The sequence below is a fragment of the Pagrus major genome, chromosome 13, assembly GCF_040436345.1.
Source record: "Pagrus major chromosome 13, Pma_NU_1.0".
Taxonomy (NCBI): Eukaryota; Metazoa; Chordata; class Actinopteri; order Spariformes; family Sparidae; genus Pagrus; species Pagrus major.
In genome coordinates, this window is record NC_133227.1 from 28,153,031 (window position 1) to 28,175,484 (window position 22,454).

Genomic DNA, 22,454 nt, shown 5'->3' on the forward strand with positions numbered 1-22,454 from the left:
AACCTCTGAGGCATCACCTTTTTCTGAAAAGTGTCACCTTCGCCTAAATTTGTCTTCAGTGGATGTACGGCACAAGGGAGAAAACTTTTTCTCCTGAGAAGTGAGTGAGTGCAAAAATTGCCAGTGACCTCTGAGGTCTCACTTGTACCTTGTACATTTTCCATTCAAGCACTGTGGAAAAGGCTGAAGCCACTTCAACACTCTCGGCCTTTCTGAATAAATACCACAGGGACACTTGTTCTATTGTTCTCTGTACTTTATTTATCATATTTTCATGTATTCCTGGCTGTTATGCTTTATTACAGGTTAAGCCACTGCTGGCTCTATCTACAGGGAATTTTCCATAAAGTGAAGCTTTGCTTTCTTCTCGGCCTTGACCTGACTTTACACAAAGTCGTCTTGTATCAGTCTGAAGTGGCATTAATAATACCTGAGATCCTGTCGGTTCAACGTCCAGCAAGATGCACTGACTGTACGAATATTATGAACACTGCATCCACAGTACATACACATTTTTTAGTATATTCATTATCACCACACTATTTAATTTTTATCCTTGACTCACGGGTCACACTATCCACCTCACTTATTACACAGATATCTCAATGTCTTGTAATCTGTTGTGTATTGTCGGATCGTCTTTCACATTAATGTGCACTGTATCTAACATACATGACTTATGCAATTCCCATCCGTACGCAAAACCTTTGGTGTGCAAAACCTTTTTTTCTTGTGCTAAAAATATAAGAAAGACTCTTCTCTCGTGGGGATAAATACTTTTGATTTAGGGAACAACAACGTGCCTTTTCCTCATCAAGCCCTCATAATTAAACAATGAAATATGTTGTTTGTTCGTGCCTCTCTATGATCAGCAGAGTGCCAGCATTTGTCTGTTCCTTCTAAAACTGTTAACTGTCAGTAAAAAAAAAAAAAGCATTATGGTGTGAAAACGCTTGTGGTTAAGGTTTGGTGAGGTTCAGATGCAATAACAGCACGGTCAGGTTTGAGTAGAGATCATGGGTTGGCGTTGAAATAAATACTTCAAATGTTTACATGATTAATGTCGGAGGATCTTTGTCACCATGTTTACAATAATAAGCACTCTGTTGTCCCAGCCTGTCTACTACGCTCCGTCTATGGCTGGAAAGAATTCAGACTCCACACATCTTCTGTCACAGACTGAAAACTGAACTGTTTCTAAATGTCGCACTTGATCAAGTTGATGGACTTGCACGACACATCCACTTTTGGGTTGTATCCGTAAGGTAGAACACACTAAAAAAATGTGATGTCATGTTTTGGGGCAGTTTCTGAAATAACTGACGCTGTCGTTCTCGGGAGGACAGTCGTCTTTCCCTCTGGCACCGCCGACAGGAAAAAACTTAACTATTTCTTGTCATTATCCTTGTTACACTTAGTTAATTTGGCTAGCTATCATTTATGTTTTATTACTCTGCAATAAGAGAAATTGTGATACTGCTGCACAACAATTCAGAGAAAAAAAGTAAAAATGTTACAAAGGAAAAAAGTCCACATTGCAAAGCTGCTTGATATCTTTTGATAGAGGCTGGCAACTCAAAATCCAAAGCCGTTCCAAAGGTTGTTGCACCTATGCACGGCATGATTCAACACTTTGTTTGTCTCCACCTGCTTTCAGATCTGTTATACTGAACAAAGAAGAAAGTGAACAAGGTGAGATAGAGGACTACTATTGGACTGCCTCTGTTTGGCGTCAAGGAGAAGCCGGTATTACCAGCAGTGCAGAAAGTCTGATAAGAACAGAGAAGCCCATTCATTCTCCGAGGAGGATGAATCAGACCACCTTGGGTCAATACTTCCCTTTTCTGTTTCCTCTCCTCCTGCTGAGTGAGAAAAGGAAGCTTTTCTGTTCTTTTTTCTTTCCCCTTCCTGTTCTGTCAGATCGTAGACGGATCCACCTCCAGCCCCAGAGACACAATTACCTGTCTTTTCTTTTTCACCTCATCCCTCTGCTTCTCCTCCTCCTCCAACTTCAGACACTTCACAGACAAGTCAATCTGTGCTGGAGGCCCACAAATCCCCGGCCGCCTCTTCTAAGAACAAGAAACTTCAGCGTGGACTAACTGACCTACTCCTGCTTCAGTTCAGTGAGAGGCCAGGCTAGAGAGAGATGAAGAAGTTTCAGGACTATTCATTAATATTCATTCACAACTCTGGCTAGAAATGTTCTGTTGCTGTGTAGAAAATCAGCAGAAGATGCATTCATTGATGTATTTTTTTTGCCACGAGATGGCAGAAAAACTCTACAGAACCTGACATACGCCGACATACTTTAATCTTTTAAAGTTGCTTTTCCCTGCTTCCATTAAAGTCAGTCCCCGCTCAGATTGTTTTTAATTGTATCTTTCTAAGGACATTCTGTGTGGCCATTGATGATTTTAGATCCCTCACCTTTCATTGCTCTATGGAGTACCTCAGGGCTCAGTCTCCAGCCCTTGATTATTATTTCTAATTATATGTTACCTCTCAGTCAAGTCTTTTAAAGGTTACAACAGGAGTTTCAATTTTTACGCAGATGACTACACGATCTATTTCTCGTTTGAATCCAACAACATAACACAAAACTGTCTGTCAAAACTTTCTTCTGTTAAAGTCAGAAGCAATTATCATAGGTAATAGGTAAAACCAGGGGAGACCAAGCCTTTGGAGTCAGGGAGTCAGGGCCCCACAACGTTGGACAGCCCAGTAACCAGGAAAACATGTGCAATATGTGTCATATCACATTCACAGTACTTGTTAATTATATGACTTTCATATGAGAAGGTGGAGGAGAAGGCAGAGTTAGAGGTGAAAAAGCTGCCAAGCCAGTGATCACAGATTCAACATCTGTAAGTGTGAAACCACAGGATGTTTTTTAGGACACCCCGGAGACAATTTCCAGCCATGTTTCTGGTGACAGAACCGGGTGTTTTTAACGAGACCTCTGGACATCTTCAGCCTTGCTTGTGGCAACCAAAACAGCTATTTTAAGCCAAAACACGACCTTTTCCTTAACCTAAATCAAATGGTTTTGTGCTTTTACCCAACCAGGGTATAAGCACAGCATTGTGGCAAGAGAAAAAATGCAAATTTGACCTAAAAAAGGTAAAGTTGCAACACAAAGAAAAGTAAAATTTCTAACTTTTTTTGCCTTGGTTTTGAAGAAATGTACTTTGCCAACATTTATTCTGGCAACTGGATTGACTTTGGAACTGGTCAGTCCTCCATTTAATTTGTTTTTAATAGTTTTTTTGTAAAAATGTTATTGCTGGTTGTATTATTCTACAAATTATATTGTTGTAATTTATCTGTAAATGTATTATTATTATTATTACCAAACTTTCTACTAGGCAGAGCAATAATATCATCTCAGTTGACTCATTAAACATACAGTCTGTTGGACTACACCTTCAGAGAAGCAGCACATATGAACACTCTTTTCTTCACTCTGTTCTGATGTAGATGCAAATCCCTCCAGACATCTGCTCTCCATCCTGTCTGAGCCAGACATGAGCTTGAGGCGGAGGACCTCCAGCCGGAGGCTCCTGCAGTGAGGCACTCTAAACCCCCCTCAATGAGGAGCTCAGCGAGGCCGCTGCACAGTCCATTATCTCCCAAAAGGAGTCATTATCAGGAGTCCCGCTGAGAAGGAGAGGGCAGGCAGAGAACCGGAGAGAGGCCTGGACTTGTGGAGTCCACCGCCTCCTGCCGTCTCACACTCTCTGCTCACATACTGATGGATTGTGATGTGGACACTGGTATTACAAAACGTTTGGACCACCTGCTGCTTCCATGAGATGGCCAGAGATCCGTCCACATGTCAAGCCAAGTCAGTTTTATTTATGTATCCCAGAATCACAAACCAGAATTCACCTCAAGGGGTTTTACAATCTGTGCAGCAAACAACACCCTCCATCTGTGGACCTTCAGTTTAGAAAAAGAGGGTGTCGAGATGAAGGATCCTGCTCCCTTTAAGTTTAACTATTAAATCACAGTAATGAGCTCAGGGATGCAACACAAGGACATTATAGGGTGTGTTGTTGTTGTTGTTGTTTTCCCCTAACTACACCAACAGCAATGAAAAACTGCCACGAGGCAGTCAAAGTGCAGCTGTTCTTTTGAAAAGGTGCTGCACCCGCTGGCTTTTCTGGCAGCACTTCTAGCGAAAGGTTTAACTTTCCAGAAAATGTCACATCCAGCACTGTTTTTTTCTCTTTCTGTCAATTACAAGAAAGGAAAAGGTTTCATGTTTTTGTACAAACAAGGACAGATAGAGAGAAAGTCATCGCTGCCAAATGTGAATTAGGGTGTTCATGTCATGGTCCTGTCATTTCAGTGTCATTTTTATTTATGTCTTACGTATTTTCTGGGTTTTTGTGGTGTCTTTTGTCGTTTCCCTCCTGTGTTCCTGTGCTCCTCGCCAGCCTGATTTTCCCTTCACACCTGTCTTACATCTGTCTCACTAGCCCTTCCCTCTTCCTGGTGTTTTTCCCGGCCCATCATCTCCTTCCTCACTGCTTGTTTCCCCCACTCATTGCCCTCACCTTTGTTTCTCCACCTCTCTCCACCTGCATCCCTCGTTAGTTTAGTTTGTATCCAGTCTTTTGTTTTGTCTTTGTTGAGTCATCTGTTGTGTTTTCCGGTTCCTTGTGTCGCTGTGATCCAGGAAACGACTCCATTCATTGCACTTCCTGCCTGCCATCTCCTGCATTTTTGTCCAGCTCCTCTGCTCCGGCGTGACAGATTAATATGCTTGATACAGTTTGTCGTTTCAACACTGTCACAAAATCAGATTTTCACTTCATTATTATAACGGCTAAACACCTTTACAACTATTTTCACTATCTCTAGAGATTTTTAAAATGTCAGTCAAATCGATCCTTAACTTCATTTACGGCATTTGTGTCCCTCTTTATGGCAAATAGGAGTGAATGGATGTGGAGGGAGAGTCTGTAACCATGACAGTAAATAAAATAAAGCATACAAAGAGAAAAAGTACACTTAATGAATAATGGAGAGGCAACCGCATGAACTAATAAAGAAAAGATCGACAAGGCGTAACATCTGCGCTGGACTATCATCAAAGTTATTGATAATATCTGTGTATGGCCACGACCCATCTTTTAACACCATTAACTTACCTCAACACTTCAGTCTGCTTGATATTTAATAAAGTAGATTATAATTTGTATCTGGTGACACACAAATCAAGGACACACACACCAAGAGGACAGATACACAGTCGGATGTGTTTGTGCACAAATAAAAAGAAAGGACCGCACTAACACACACTGAGGAGGGCGAGCGCCACACAAACACACCTCCAGCTGAAAGCAGTCCTGCTATCACCTGCTGACAGACTGCACAGTATTAATAACACTTGTTGGCGGATACAGCGCGGAAACATGCAAATATCTGAATTTACACTCAAATTACTGCTGCTGAACACTTTGATACATATGCACACAGTTCTGCTAAGAGACAGTTAGAGTTTTAAAAAGCTTAGAGGCGAATACTGTGAGGCTGACCTGAAAGAGTCAGAGCTTTAAAGCTTCCTTCCTCGACCTTGTAACAGCATTAAAACGCGATGATTAAACTCAATGCTGAAGGAATTTGGTTTGAAGGTTTCATGCGGGTACAATATGAAGAGAGGCCGAGATGAACTGCAGTTCCTGACTGTCCGACTGAACAATAGAAAGCCCATCTGAGTCTCAGAGGGATGCTGCATTGTGTCAAGCGGGTGCAAGGACAAGCGACAAAGAGATGACAGGTATTATCATGCTTATTATTAGAAGGTAGTTGATACAGAGACGGTTGCAATGTCCGAGAAACAGTCCATCTGAACAGTTTTTATCGGGGCTACTTTCTAGCAAAGAAAGAGAATTAAAGCAGCCAGGATGAAGTAAAACCTTTTTTTTTTAAAGCAGTTTTCCAATATTTTTAAAAAGCACACAACATTGAATTCACCTCCATTGTGTCGGGGTCATGGTATATGTGCCTCTCAAAACCTCAACACATTAAACCAAAATATCTGGGACACTACAAGAGTTAACTAAAAAAAAACTGGGTGAATGGCGCCTCTAAGTCAACCTCAAGGAGAAAAACACGGAGCACACTGCCTTCCTTGCCAACAAAGACTCGCACAAAAAACACATCATGAGCTATAAGCATGTTGTGATGGACCTGCAGGATCACAGCCTCCGCTGGCCCCGGTCCAAACCCATCTGAGCTGTTCAAATAAGCTCTTTATTATCACGTCTGAGGGGGACGAGGACAGGGGAACGACGGGATAGAAATACTGTATGGTGGCAATTAAGTGCTGAGTCGTTGTGCTGCCAGCTCAAAGAGAAGCTTCCTGTCTGTTCCCAGCGAGAGGCGACGCTGACAGAGAGGCCTCGCTGCTGTGAGCCGGCTGCACAGCCCAGCAGACTTCAGTAACACACAAAGCTTTTTAGAAGCAAACTCATTTTAACTTCACGCGGGAGAAATTTGTGTTTTTCATCCCCGCCAGTTTGAGAAGTGCAAAAAGGATATTTTTCACTTCACGTACAGAGCTGGACGACAATTCAACTGCACAGTAAATCAGCTTTTTGTGGAATCGTGTTGTGTACAGTATGTTGTTATGCATGTTCAGTAAAACACAGCCTTAATTTCTTTAAGGATTAGATCCATTATTACTATTCTCTCTGAGTAAGAACGTTGGAAATATGTCCACCACTGCAAAATATCTAGAGGAGGTTTGGGTCAACAAAGTGCACGACTTAATGTTGAAGAAAAACACAAGTTCCCTCCCTGTCTCTTGATTTGTTTGTTTTTTTAATGTATTTGTAGTTGTTTAGACCTGAATAATACATACGGCAGATCAGAAAAAAAACTGTCCTTCCGAGCAAAAACTACAGCATTAGTCCGTTTTACGGCCAAAAACAAAATGTGTTTACACTGACATAAGAGAGACCTCGAGCAGCTGTAGGATATTGAGTATAATCTCTATAAATTGAACCAAACTTCAGCCAAATCTCAGCCATACAGCAACATCAGATCAGCTATTTCACTATTGCAACAGTGAATACTTTTTTTTTGGAAAGGCCCCGCCAAAATGATGTTGCCGGTCAATACGGGCGTCAGATCTGAAATATGTGTCTTAAATTGCACTGATCAAAAATATAAACACAACACTGCTGTTTTTTTGCCCCCATTTTTTTCCTGAGTTGAAGTAAAAGATCTCAGACTTTTTCCTGTTCACAGAAAAAGGCTGTTTTTTTTGTAATCTTGCACAAAAATGCATCACAATCCTTGTGTGAGCGTTTCTTCTCATTAGCCAAGACAGTCCACCCACCTGACAGGTGTTGCATATCAAGGTGCTGGTTAAACAGCATGATTAGTGCACAGGTGTGCCATGGGACTGGTCCCAATAAAACATCTACCACAACTAAAGAACTGATTTGAACAAACGTGTGCTCAAAATTAGACAGAAATTATGATTTTGTGTCTCATATCTTTAAATTCAGCTCAAGTGTTGAGTTTATTATTCTTGTTGAGTGTCATTGTGATGGAGGGATGTTACAAATTATGTATTTTGCTGGATTTTTTTTTTTAGGAAACATTCATATTTGTTCGAATAGCCATGTGGTTTATTTTGGAAGACTGTGGCTGTGTCCCAATTCAGGGTCTGCAGCCTTCGAAGGCCAATTACGTCACAACGCCGCGCGAAGGCTGTCCCAATTCGAAGGCTCCTTCAAATGCACCCCACAAATGCAGCCTTCGTTTCCCCTTTTTGGAGGACACACCGCTACTATCCTTCGCGGCCTCCCATATCCCAAGATCCTTTGCGCGCCGCTCAGTCCCGAAACAGAAGAGGGAAAGAAAGAGAAAATGGCGACATCAAGTGGCGCAGACATGACATTCAAATGTAAGTCTTGGGTTTATACTCAGTTTTTACTCATTTGAACATCCAACGCCAGACATGTTAAATTTCAAGGGACTATAAAACCTCCAAATTTTAACTTTCAGTTAAAATACGTGACGCTGGTAATGCTATGGTAAATATAGTTGTTATTCACCAATGGGTTAATGTTTGTTTTGTAATGTTGATAATTCAATTTAAATTTGACACATTGTACACACACAAATAAATGTACACGTTTGATAGATTTGAACCAAAACAGACTTTAATGCATGAACATCTGGTGATGTCCAGCCATTGTTGAGGTATGAGGACTTGGTGCTTGACCTCACATTATGGAGTGTCGCAGCGCAGTTGAAGATAAATCAGCAGTGTGGACGTATTTCCTCATGAGTCAAGAGGCAGAGATCAGTTGTAGTGATGAAGACCACAACACACTGCGTCCCTTTTGTCAGTGTCATGTTTTTAGAGCTGCAAATGAAGCTCTGAGTCACATGACAGGAAGTAGCAGCGGCAGCCCTGCAGTCCTCTCTGTCAGCAGGATTCAGGGCTTCATCATCCCTGACTGCTTCTTAGCTCTACTCAACACAGGGCTACTACAGGACAACGCGGCAGACACTGACTCACCTAATCCTCCCTCAGCATCCCTCCGTCCTGTACATCTCCCCATCTACAGCAGACTGACTCGGCTCTGATGGGCCGGAGTCGTGCTGCTGAGGAGCCGGAGAGACGGGTCGCTCCCTCCCTCCGGCTCAGCGATCAATGTTCAGTATGCTTAAGAGGAGCAAATAAATTGGTTGAACACAAAGAGCTGTCAGTGTGCCGCTGAAAGGCATTTAGCTGCACCGCTGTGTGCAATGTAGCCCGAGGCCATTTTGCTTTAAGTAAGAGCAACTAAAAAATCCAGCCTTTTGCTTCTTCACTTCTCACCTCGTTTCACAGCAAAACTTGGGGAAAATCTAATATTCACAATATTATTATAAAATCAACTCCGCTCTCACACTGAATACAGACAAAGTGCTGCTGCTGCTGCTGGGATCCGTTCAGCCTGAAACACTGAACAATTTCACACTTCTGGCTACATCTTAATCAGTCGATGGTTTCATTTCGCTGATTGTGGGGTGTGGCAAGAAGTTCAACATGCTCGAACAATGAGAGCTTTTCATTCAGCTAATTATTCTTCCTCCCATCCTCGCTCCTCCATCCTCCAGCTCGACCCACAAATCAATTGAGGTCCAATTCCTTGAATGAAATCTCGGAGGAGAGGGGGCTTCAGACGGAGAGAGCCACAGGTGTCCTATCAGTCCTGTCTGTTCTGTCGCTGGTCTGATCTGATGGGTCAGCGAAAGCAATCCTGCTGACTGTTAAAAAACTGAATGGATCTACAACCGGTAATGCAACAGCAGTCGATACTAAATCATTTCTACACATTATAGGACAGTTGCGATGCCATTCTTCATGATCAATGGCATTGTTCTCAAGCGAGCGAGGACATCTCATTTAGTAAATACATTTCCTCCGTCCTTGAATCTCCTGCTCGCGTCTTTCTTTCACATCCCCAGTTGGAGGAGTTGAATGAGGGACGAGGGGGACACACAGGAGGCTTCCTTTATGAGCCCACGCTATTCAATCAGGCTTTTCAGACCGATCGGCCTCTGGCTCATGATTTTTGCAGCGATGGTTTCAGGGTCTGTTCTATTTTCTCCATGCCGCGAGCAGCCCTGGCAAGAAAATACACTAATCTATAATAGTTATATCTAAATGATATATTATGTTTGATATAAACGACCTGATTCTGATTAATGATGAAATACATCCCATGCTGGCCCTCCTCTCCTTTCTTTTCTCTCAAACTATTAAAACTTGCATTTGAAAAATTCATCAGTAACCTTCAGACAAACTGTGTCCCTCTCACTCCCTCTTACATATTTTCAGTCTCCATAAAACAGCTGTGTGTGAGGCAGTCATGCTCTCTCCAACCTCAACTTCTGCTGCTACATTTTCTGTAGAGGGAATACTCCATTACAACAATGTACAAAATAAGAAAAGTGTGAGTTTTGCAGAAATGCACATTGCCAACATTTATCATGGCCATTGGGTTTTTGGGTTCAATTTTAAATTTTATGTTGACAGTGCTGTGCTTATGATATTGTTCAGTTTAGCCGCAAAAACCACTTGGTTAGTGCCAGGAAAACATCATGTTCTGGCTTCAAATACCTGGTTCTGTCCCCACAAACACAGCTAGAAAGGTCCTGACTTCTCATCAAAAAATAGCAGTTTAATGTTGCTGCAAAAATATGACTGGAAATTGTCCCAGGTCTCCTTTTAAAAATATCCTGTGGTGTGACCATTTCAAATGTTGAAGCGTCGTGGTCACTTGTCCAAAAACACCCAGTGGTTTCTCACTCAGAAATGTTGACACGCAGTCTCAAACTGTTTTCCTGATACCTTTTTCTAAATACTGAGCTTCAGAGCATTGAAGAGATGATGCATTTAAAAATGATGGAGACACTATGAGTTTCTGAACATGTGGGTCACTGGTGGATTAAGAAGTGGATTAAGCTGCAGGAGTAGTTTGACGAGTTTCAATGGATGTTTGGAAACTTTCTGACATTTATCTGCCGTGACAGGATGTTGTTGTTGGAATTCGTCGTACCTGCTGTGAATCCAGACCGACTGCTGCTGTAGATCTCCATGAAGGAGTGAGAGGGAGAATCGCAAACTGTAAATTCCTGAAGTCAAAATGCTCCGGGGCCAAACAGCAAAAAAAAAAAAAAAATAGTGGTGAAAAAGTGCAACCAAATAAATGTAAGTATAGAAAAAGCCTCCTGCCTGACTTCCCTGGGTAAGTAAATCTTTAAACAACATATTTATGGATGCCGTTCATTTATATTCTATTTCATCTAATGCATCAGCGGGAGAGTTTGTGTATGAATGAGACCGCAGCTCATTCTGTTTGTGTTTAATCCACTCTGATCTTATTCTGATGGTTTAAGCACTGTGACGTCTACAAGAAGAAGCAGACAGAAAAACCAACCAGGGGAACAAAATATCTGCTACAAATGTCTCTAACAAGACTTATGTGGGAAAAGGCTGAATGGGATGAGGGTATTGATTTTTATCTACTTCAGTGAAGCCATAACAGCCCACAGGGAGCACTCAAACACAGAACACAAACACACATATTGTTTCTTCCCTTTTTCTCATTTCTCTCTTGTTTCATTTGTCTTCTGCTATTAAAAGTTTACAAGAAAAGAGAAAAAACAGAGCGGGGAGATGAATGCTCGCAGTTTCCAGCCGTGTAAAAGAGGTTTAGTGTTGTATTAGAAGCTAAAAAACAACATGACAAATGTTAGCGCTGCCTGGTGTTAAACCAATTTCCTCCTTCACAACAACAACCAAGTCCAACCACTCAACATTTTCTGCTAGCTCCATAAATACAACATAACTTCAAGGTAATGAAATGCTAAATGAGAAGATATTCACGGCAGTTTTTCAATTTTCTTACAACCAATACAATCAATAACACGACGTCTTGATTCTGCATGAAGGCTTGCGAGTCATTTATTATTCTCTAGTGTTGAAACTGCCTGAAATCTCTTCTCTCATTTAAATCTACAGTTCACGGTGCAGGAATGACTTTACCTTGAATATCCATCATGTACACGCTAATGGAGGCAGAGCTGCTTTCAGGTACTCGTCTGCATCTTTTCAATGGAATGAATGCAAACGGTCCTCAAACTCAGAGATTTTTAACCTTTTATATTGTGATTTAAGATTGACTGCATTCCTGTAAGTCTTTTTATCAGGTCTCTCTCAGTCAGGGAGTCGTTTTCATTGGTACTTTGAATCCTACCTGAGGTAAATTTGGCATTAGCAAGTACTGGATGACGGGATTAAAATGTATACGTTTGCCCTCTAGAACTAGAACCCGCATAGAATTTTCTCTCGCCTTTTCAAAACGGTTACAAAACTGTAAAGTTCGGCTCAGACACAAAAACCACTTGGTTGCATTTGTTGTTTGGAATAAAATAAATACTTATGTTTGTGGAACAATCGTGGTCATGCTTAAACATCGACTAAGCGTGACCATCAATCAGCTGTCCTCTGTTTTAAAGTCCAGTGTTTTGTTGACCCGTCCAGCCACCATGATCTCATCCCAACGTGGACGTCGTTGATGTTATAACAATGTCTCCTGACTTCATTCCTCCGGTAACAATTACTGCTGCTGCTGCTGGAAGGCTTTGTCACGTGTGAACATGTCATTTTGGAGCACTAAATGAAACAGCTCTTCTTTGGGAGCACAGTCTCAAATATTTCCCCGAAAAACCTCACATCAAACGGGCCGAGGAGAATTCTCATCTGCAGCTTGAGTCTAATTATCAGAGATCCATCCATCAAACCGGCCACCAGCCTTCTGCACAGCCATCGTACAGAAGGAGAGACGTAATAACACCACTAGAAAGGAGGCGATGCAACATTCAGTCCTGTGTAAACCAGCTACGAAGCAAATCCTCCAAATTAAACAACAACAAAATATGATTTTTGTAATTAACTCCAGAGCGACACACATATTTTTCTGAGCTGGTACCCCTTTTTGGAGGGACGACATCAGTTGTCACAAATCACTGTTATAAAATGATTAAGGTTTGGTTAAATTACAAACTTTCATCCAAAGCACTTTACAATCTGCATCCTATTCACACGCCGGTGGCAGTGAGACACCGTGCCAGCTGCTGGCTCGACCACTGGGACTCATTTTGAGGCTCAAAGTTTGGCCTGAAGAACGTTTTGTCATGTGGCGCAGAGGGAACCAAGGATTACAACAGCCAAACCTGCAGTTAGTGGACGACCTGCTCCACCTCCTTTCTAACTACTTTGTGTGACTTCCTCTGCAGAAGACCACACTCAAAAATCGCTTTAGATTCACATTATTTTTTCACTTTGTTTTGTGAAAATCCTCCAGGAGTCTATAACTGCTCCTGAAACACAATAAATATGAATATATTCTCACTCTCGTACTGTTCCAATTGTACTCAGAAAGGAAGATGTATTATACAATTAGCCTTTACGCTGTTGAATTCTCGGGGGATATTAAAAGCAATCTGCGGGAAATGTTCTCTCCGGATGTTTAAATGAAATCTGTTGCCACATTACAAAGCACCTGAGAGAACAACAGTAATACAATTTCAATTTCCACAATATATAATAGTTTGGCACAAAGGTATTCTTTGGGAGGACTCTCATATTGGATAAATGAAAACAAATCAAGTGAAAGGATAAAAAGAAAAAATCCATAGCATTACTGATTTTCGTGGCAACTGAGGACTGTTTTCTTCTCCCACAGATATTGAATGCATTTCTTTAGAAAACGGGGAACAACAAACTTTTTTATTAAGATTGAGCCACGAAGACCTTAAATCAGTCAGTCAGTTGTAGAGCTTATCAATCAATATCTCTCATCTGCTCTGCTCTGAGGGAAATCAAGGAAAGAGTCGACAAGAGAAAGCTGCTGGTGCTGAGCATGCTGGCTAAACGACCTGCCGCCAATAGTGTTGAAAATGGAAACAGCGCAGGTCTTTGTCATTTTCAGCTCATTTAAAGTGGATAAAGCTGCTGTTTCACACGTCGACTGTGAGTCAGAGTTGGAGCCGCGGGTGGCGTTTCTTCTCGCACACGTACAGTATAGACAGACACCTGGTGACAACCTGCCGATGATGTCAACGATCCTCCAGATGTGATGTAAGAGCGTAAGAATGATGAATCACTGACGATGGTTGAATCAGAGCATTGTAGGGAGAAGCTGAACAACATCCAGTGGGCTGTAAAATCCCAGTGGGAACATCGATGCATGCATCTGGGAGCTTTCTTCTCACTTTTAAAGACCAACAACCGATCGTACTCGTGGTACTCAACCTTTTCAAGACACGAACATCGACAAAAAATCGGGTTGGTGTTAACAACCCCCCTCCTCCACCCCTCCTCCAACACTGGGACTCATAACTCAAAGCATCCTGAAAGTGCCAAAATGTAAAAGAGGGGTTTTTTTTGTGCACACACACTTTGACTCACAAACGAACCAACAAAATCCAACCCACATCCATTGTGAGGAAAATTACATCACCGGTACAGTCAAAATGTAATGTAGAAACTATTCCCCAGTCTAAAATATGTTTATGTTTTCTTTTACTTTTTTTCTCCGCAACTATCTGGCAACCCCCAAAAGTCATGACACAATGGATTATACTCCCAGAAGCTGGTTGCAAGGTTCAGTGTTTTACAAATAACCAGTCTGAAGTCTTGAGTTCAGGATGTGATAAACTGTGGTGGCCGTCTCTCGTCTAGATATTTCATACATGAAAAGATCAATTAATCCTCACGATCAATACTGCAAATAACCAATGATGGGCTTAGTTGATCCCCATGGCAACAGCTTCAGAGCAGATGTTGAGCACAAGCAACCAAATGAAATAGTTTACAGCTGCTTCTTCATAAAGGAGCATCAGAAACACTGTGACTGATTCAGCTCACCCGGCAGCGACAGCTCACCCTGAGCAGAGACCATCAGCACAACTAACACTCTCCACTCTGGTCATTTTATCGCCTCCAGCTGCTGGAAAATGTCTCAAATGCTTCTTTAATCCCTTCCAGAATTACACCACGAGTTATAGAAAAAAGCAATAAAAACACCAGACTGTGTGGACTGACTGACTGACTGACTGGCTGACTGACTGCACAGCTCCATGTTTCTGTATGAGCTCCAAACAAAGAAGCCTCTCTGGGCTGAGCGCTCTCCATGGTGCTGAACCTGCACTGGCGCAGGGAAGAGTCGCCCATAAAGACCGCTGAACTGTCTCACACTGTCCTCAATGTCACTTCTGAAGTCGCCTGGATGAATTGTCATGAATGTGTCAGGTGTCTCTGTCTTTGTCGAGTCCACAGCAGAGGACAGTTGATTCAATTAAGAATAAAACAAGAAGATAAATTAGAAAAAAAAGACGCTGCAAATGTGCGTTTTGTCTCCCTAAAGAAGACACCGGTTTGAGAGACGGTATCACACCCTGACCTGTATCTGGAGGATGCCGCCCGGTCCGTCCACTGAGCCGGGCGAGCTGTCGAACACTCGGTCCCGGTACAGAGACCACAGCCCGACGTTGGGGAAGAAGAGCAGAGCCGCTATGAGCAGCCCGGCGACCTGCAGCAGCCTCTTCTCCTTCCGCCTCATGTCTCCGGGAGGACGCGTGTGAAGCAGCGGCGGCGACGACCAGCGAGTCCAGACTCTCCGCCTCACCGAGCGGAGACAACTTTCACTGTGAGCCGGAGGACGGGCTGGTTTCAAGGCGGCTGAAGTACCGCGACAGACGCGACATCCGGTCGTGATTTTCAAAATAAAACCACACAGACTCATGCTGCTTTAGGCTACTGTAAACCACTGGGTGCTGTCCATCACACTGCTCTTAGGTTAGTGTATTAAAGAGGTCATATTATGCTTTTTGGGTTTTTGCCTTTTTTGGTATTGTGCATGTAAAAGGTCTGCATAAAGTCCAAAGTCCACGCCCATGGGAGTCACTGTCTCTCACAGGAAACACTGCTCCTGAAGCGCCTGGTTTGGAGTCGAGCCTTTACTTCCGTAACTTATGTGCATCACTATGTTACAGCCGTTATAAAAAAAATATATTTTTATATATATATTAAACAATATATACACTCCAGTCAGTCAGTAGACATACAGCTGTAGTGGCGTTATTTTAGATCACACTACCTTGACCCGCCCCACTCTGCCTCTGATTGGCTACGTCCTGCCCGTTAGGTAATGCACATGTGCAGCTCTCACTTAAGATTGAACAGAGGCGAGATGTTTCACTCTGTAGCTAAAACGGAGCGTTCAAGACACAGTGTGACAATGGATGCTGCAGCAATGCACCATATGAGAAAAATAGTGTGTTTTTTGAAAATTAAAGTATGTAAACCTCTTCTACTAGGACCCCCAAATAAAAGTATGAACCTGAAAATTAGCATTATATGACCACTTTAAAATCTTTTAAAATCCTTGAAAATAATACTACCTCTGCTTGTACCTGTTTTAATTTGTAATTTAATAATTGTTGTTAATAAAAGTTTATATCTTTGCCTTTATTTAAACATGAAAGTAATTGATTCATGGTTATTGACTCATCCATTAAAACAAGTAGGCCTTTCTTTTATTTTTTTATTTTCTTCTTTATTTTTTTGCAGTCAAAATGTCATTTTTAAGTTAATTCCAAGAGACATTTAGCAGACACTTTTGTCCAAAGCGGCTTACAGTAATTCATATATACATTCATACACTGATGGCGGTAGCTGCCATGCAAGGTGTCGACCAGCACATCAGGAGCAGTTTGGGGTTCAGTATCTTGCCCAAGGACACTTTGACATGCAGACCAGGGGAATCGAACCAGCGACCTAACCCTAACCCACAGCCACCCAAACAAATCTTAGTAGTTTCCATTGCTCAAATGCAGAGCCAAGAACCCTGGTGTTTTTTCGATCCGACAGCATTTATCAAGGTGAAGACAGACGCTCAATATCTGACTAAAATATGAGAAAATAGAAAAAAAATATTGGTCAAGTGCATCGCATAAGAACTCGGATACAACAATATCAAAAAAAGAGGTACAACGTCCAAACATCGATAGATTTAAATGAAACATAAAACAATGAATAAAAAATAACCTGTAAAGAACTAAAAATGTCTGTAAATATCAGATCAATGAGGCAAAAATAACCCGTCCTCCAAGCAGTATGTACTGACCGTGACCTACTCACTATAACCACTTATATATAAGTGTAAAATAAAGAAAGACCAAAGTCATGTAGATTTCTGTACAGCTACATAATAAAAGACCACACAACACAGCTGGCAGCTTAAAGTCCACAGCCTCCAACCCAGCTGTGGTTGAGGCAACTACCCCTAAATGCTGTGAAATGGAGCTTAGCTGGTGCGAAAACACTCGACCAAATTACACAGTGTGAACACTCAGTGCCCCATGTGTAATCAGACTGTGGGAAGTCACAAAGACGATGTCTACAATTTGAAAGGACTCATACTGTCAGTCAGGGTTCAGTGCAGCTCCCATTCTGTAGACGTTTTAAATGTATTCTTCTCTGTTTGTTTATCGAGTTCATCGGATGTTTTACTAGCTTTTTTACACATACTGTACATCGGTACATGTTTCTGTATTTAACCTCTTCTCTTGCAAAAAAAACAGAATTTGTGCTTTTGTTTTGAAGGACAAATCATGTAACTTCCTGAGGATTTCTGATCCTCTCCCTCAAGCTTGATGCAGTTTCTCAGTTTGAAAGAAGACTTGGAGGAGCAAACTTTGTTCTCTGAATCTGATGCTTGCTTGAACTTAAAAAGCGTCACCTTTGTCAACAACATTAAAAAACATGTTCATCTACCAGTAAAGGTTCACAACACAGAGAAAAGAAAGCAGGTGAGTTAATGCTCCGGCTCCAGACTGAATGTAAACCATTCAAGCCTGGAGGATTATTACTGCAGACCACTGCAGCCACTGCTTTCCATTAAACGATGGTCTCTATGACTGTTTACGAAACACATTAATCTTAAGTAGAAAACACAAATAAATGGCTGAAACACAAATTAAGTATGTGTTAGTATTGGTAAACATATTAGAAAAGGCATAAAAAGATAAAGAAGTCAAAAGTAAAGTTGTTTAAAGTGCAACTAAACAGCAGCTATAAATCTTGTTTTCGTCGACCCTGCGTGGTTTAAGTCCGCAGCGACTACAGGTAAACTGCTAGATGCTGTGACATCACTATGGGGGTGTGGTTACAGGTGCATCAGAGCTGACCACACCCGACAGAAGTCAAACAATCCAGAGAGGGCAGAAAAACACTTCTATCCAGCCTGGTGTTACGTTACTCTTTAAAGGGAAACTGGAACAGACCAGTAGCGACAGTCATTTTGTTGCTGCTGCTTTCCAGTATGTGTCACTGTCCTCATCCCAGAGTCTCTTTGTATTCACTCCTTCTTTTTATCTGTTAACAGAGAGCTGAAGCTCTCTCAGATATCCCTCTGTGCTGCCATGTGGAGCATTTTGTTACATTTCTCTCTCTTACCCTCCTCCACCGCCTCCCTTTTCTCTTTTCTCTTTTCTCTTATGCAATTTCTCTCGCGGCTACACTTGCAGACAGGGAATATAATTACTGCATTATAAAGTGCATTGTCACTGTGATCCATACTCCTTACTTAATTAACACCACCGATGCTTGACTCTAGTCGCTCTCTGTGAGAGCTCTCGCCATGTATTATTCCAAGTGGAAACCCAGCAGAAGGTAAGTGTCTGCAGTGCCCTTGAGCAAGAAACCCTATCGCTGATCTCTTTTTTAAAGGTTACAGTCTGAATTATTTTCCCAAACGATCACAAACTCAGTGAACTCTGCTTCTGGCATTGATCTACAGGAACCCACACTGAAATATTTATTATTTTTTATTCTCGCCTGATACTTCTAATGCAAAAATAATCCTGCAGATGACCTGTAACTGCACATATTAGCTGGAGAATACAATGGGTACACACTATATAGCATAAAAAAATCTAATTTAATAACAATCACAGAAAATGCACACGTAACATATGTTATGTATTCAGGCACCTGCCAAACAAAAGGCCATTTTGTGACCTCAATATACCCCAGCCTGAGAGGAACAAGCGCATTATAATTCTTTATTACATTATTTAGACTAACTTCATGCATATAAAATAGTCAGAAAAACAAATGCTCAGGTGGAACAACAGCCTATACATTGAGCAAAATGCATGAAACCATACAAACTTCAAAAATTTCGAAGTTTAGGCTTTTAAACAACCGTAACAATGATATCTTCCTGGATGTGAAATCTCATTGGCTACATGATGCATCAATCATCCTGTGGCTGGCATGTAAGTGGCTCAGGAGAGAGGAGATGAAACAAGGAGTGGATCTTCTGTCTAGGCAATCACACGTTGGCTGTTGTAGGCTCCAGGGCCGGCATAGACGCTCATAACTGGTCAAATGAGGCATCAGTCAAACACGTTTTTTGACAGAGTAAAGCATGAAAGGCATCAGCGATCGCAGTAAGTCGCTATTTTTGTCATTTTGTCACCATTTATGCGTGGAATACTATGCTTTGGACGAAATATTTTACTGAAATGGATCCCCTGAACATTTTGGAATAAGAGAGTACAGCTTTTGTTGGATCTGGATTCACCATTGAGACACTCAGACGCTTCACTGGCGAGTTGCCAAAACCTTGTAAACGCTTGTTAGTAGGCAAATGTGTTTGTTTGTTGATTGTGCCTGCCTGATGTGGTTTTATCTTGAAGTGGTTTGCATAAATGGAATAACAAGAATCGAAGCTGTCTTACGATACATGGCATGATTTTCCAGAGGTGTTAGTTGCTAAGCTGTTTGTGCGAATGAACCGGACGGCCATCGGAAAACTACCAGGATAGAAAAAGAGCTTTACACCATCATAAAAGTGCCTTACAACATTTCTTCTCATATGTCTGTTTCTGTTGATGCAAACTTTGTGTTTACGACCTGTAGGAGCAGATTTTTACAGCTCAGCTCATCGAGACAGAATGACGCCTCAGTAATTGCTTATCAGGGGAGTCACGGCCCGGCCCGTTCTGGATGAGCTCTGCTAATGGCGTTCAGCACAGAGGAGTGAATCATCGGTCTGCCATCAGGGGATATTAATACAGGCATTTCCTCTGCTTTGATGCTCCGCAAATTACCTTGATTTTTTTTCCTCTATCCAACCTTTTCCAAATCCATACTGAGCCTGTGACACGAGCAGGAGCAGTTATAAAGCTTAAATCCCCGCCACATTCAGAGGGTTGCAGGGTTCATCCATAATTCATGCAGGAGGACGCTGAACAGATTGAATTGTCACAACTCGGGCTGGTACAGATGGAGAGAACAGGAGAGAGGAATGAGCTGTTCTCTCTCTCAGAGCGTCCAGAGCAGGATTAGCAGGGGCGAGAGAGACTCCAACTCATCCTGGGTTCAAGTCCACTCTTTAAAAAATGTGGCTAATCTTCATTTAACCCACACTCATTCTTACTCTGTATATGCACGCCTGTCAAATACAAGGGTTAGAGGAGATTAGGGAGATGCTCGACTGGGTTTAGACATGAGGATTTGTTCATTGAGTGTCAGAGGTCACAGAGAAGAGGCAAATCAACTGCCACTAGAGACAATAAAGAGTCAGGGGGCAGCTTGAGGTTAAGAAGATGAGGTCAGCGTTTAACAGACTATGCAGCAATGTGAGTGAAAATTACTTTTACAAAACTTCATTTATGTCGATTAATGAGCAAAATTAAATGCAGCTCCCACCAAATCAACCCAATCGACAACACTGTGCTATTGGTCTGGTCAGATTAAGGCACAAAAACCACTTGGTTAGGGTTTGGAAAATATTTCGTTTTGGGCTTAAAATATCCAGTTTTGTTTTGAAAAAGGCGATCTCTGGTTCTGCTGAATCGATTTTAATCATTTGTTTGAAAACTCTCCATAATGAGTCCATCTGTGGTTATAAAAGTGCAACGCTAGACCAGTAGACTGCTTTTCACAACCTTGTGTCTACTCTACCCACGATGTAATTACTGGACGCAATTTATCAGATTACATGCAGCTTCCTTTTTCACGTATACAGCAGAACTACCCAAGACCTGTAAACACACTTTAATGTGTAAAATTGGTGCAGTTACCCTTTAAAGTGCTATCATGAAGAATGGGAACGCTGATGGCTGTGACTGTCCACTTTTTCCTCCATTTTGTCTGAAGTTGGTTTTTGTAGTCATGTGCAGTAGATGTGTGATGTACCCGTGCAGCTGGTTGTCTCCAGGCTGTCGATCCTGCACGTCAGAGAAACTTCTGTGAAGCTGGGTGACTTCTCAGTAGTGGTTGACATGAGCATGTTTTTAAATGATCAGTTCACAATCATTTGCATCCTGTTACATCTCCAGTATTTGAGTTTGTATGTGTCCATGGGGGTTTTGTAGTTAAGGACTTATTGACAACAGAAATTGATCCAGTTCTTGAGACAACAGTTAACAGTTTTTTTTTTTAAATAAGACATAACAACACTTGCCTGATGTTTGGTTTAAAGTATACTGCCTCTAAATGTTGCCTTTGTCTTGTTCATTATGTCCATATTGTGTCCGTTGTCAAGGAGACACAGATTTTTGCACTGGGATCAATTACAGGAAAAAAAGGGAACCGGGCGGCATCTCTCACTCTCTCTATCTATCTATATATATATATATACACCTTAGTGTTAGTTAATTGTGCTTACAGGTGTGAGACTGAACGCTGGTGTGATTAGATTGTAAAGAAGTTTCTTTTTGTACCAAAGAAGAAAAACACATTTAGATCCTGTTTACATCATCACATTTATGGGTTTTCTTTGTTATAGTGGGTGTGAGATCATTGTAACACCTGAAATTATAAGTATGCTTCGTTAACCTGTGCCTTGTACAAATTATTTCCATTCCTGCTTAACGCCACAATGCTGGTTTTAATTGAGCTGAACTGTGATTAGCTGAACATTACTGCTGGCATCGTTTTCCTGGAGACAAAACAGATAAATGTGTGCAATTATTTTTGCTCCAGCAGCTTCGGCCAAAACTCCCATCTCACCTTTCTGTAAATGGAAAACTGAAATTGTCCCCGTGGAGAATTAAGGATGATTCTCTCTGCCTTGCAGCATGAAATGACCGTAATATACACTATCTGTGGGGATTTGATAAGGGTGTTGATCGAAAGCAATGACTCAAAAATCTGCTCCAGGTGGTAATTCATCCGCTCTCCATGCAACCTCATTGCTCAGCCTGCAGACCCCGTCCTATTGTCAGGACGAATCAATGCGGTAGGGTTGCTACAAAAAGTAATTTATTATCGATTGATCTCTTAATTATTATTTGTAATAACCATCTAGTGAATAAAATGTCAACCGAATGGCGAAAAATGCATATCACCATGTCCAAAAGCCCGAGATAACACCTACAAATCTCCTCAATGTCCTACTAACAAGGCGGAAAACTGAAGGCATCCAGTATGGAATGATATAAAACGGAGAAAATTAGAAAAACTCTCACATTCAGGAAGTTGGAACCCAGAAATGTTTGGTGCTTTTGCTTGACACAAGAAATCGAACTACTTAACAAAGCAGAATGTACTGATGACCTGTTGTCACAGTTTGGCCAAAGCACATCAAGCATCTCTGAGTGACCGACCGTCTGACTTAAACAGACGGGACCAGAACTGCTCAACCTTCCTTCTACCATGAAGGTTTAGAAAGAGAAGAGACTAAATCATATAAAAATAATGTTATAATGCATTGAAAACAACTGTTCTAATTATAGATGCAAAACAATGTGTTTGTAAGTTTGACGCCCCCCTTCGAATGCCTCACAGTGGTTTGGACCACTGCCGACCAACCCTGCACCCCCACACACATTATAGTTTGCAAAAGTTAACTTAA

General features: G+C 41.6%; 1 protein-coding gene across 1 annotated transcript in view; it reads right to left on the minus strand.

The window, feature by feature from the left end:
• The window catches only part of LOC141007468 (polypeptide N-acetylgalactosaminyltransferase 10-like), a 72,750-nt gene extending 57,604 nt beyond the window's left edge, over positions 1-15,146 (minus strand). Inside the window, exon 1 of the mRNA XM_073479833.1 lies at positions 14,988-15,146. Within this exon, the coding sequence (XP_073335934.1) occupies positions 14,988-15,146 (159 nt within the window). The remainder of the gene's footprint in view (positions 1-14,987) is intronic.
• Between the last annotated feature and the right edge of the window lie 7,308 nt (positions 15,147-22,454).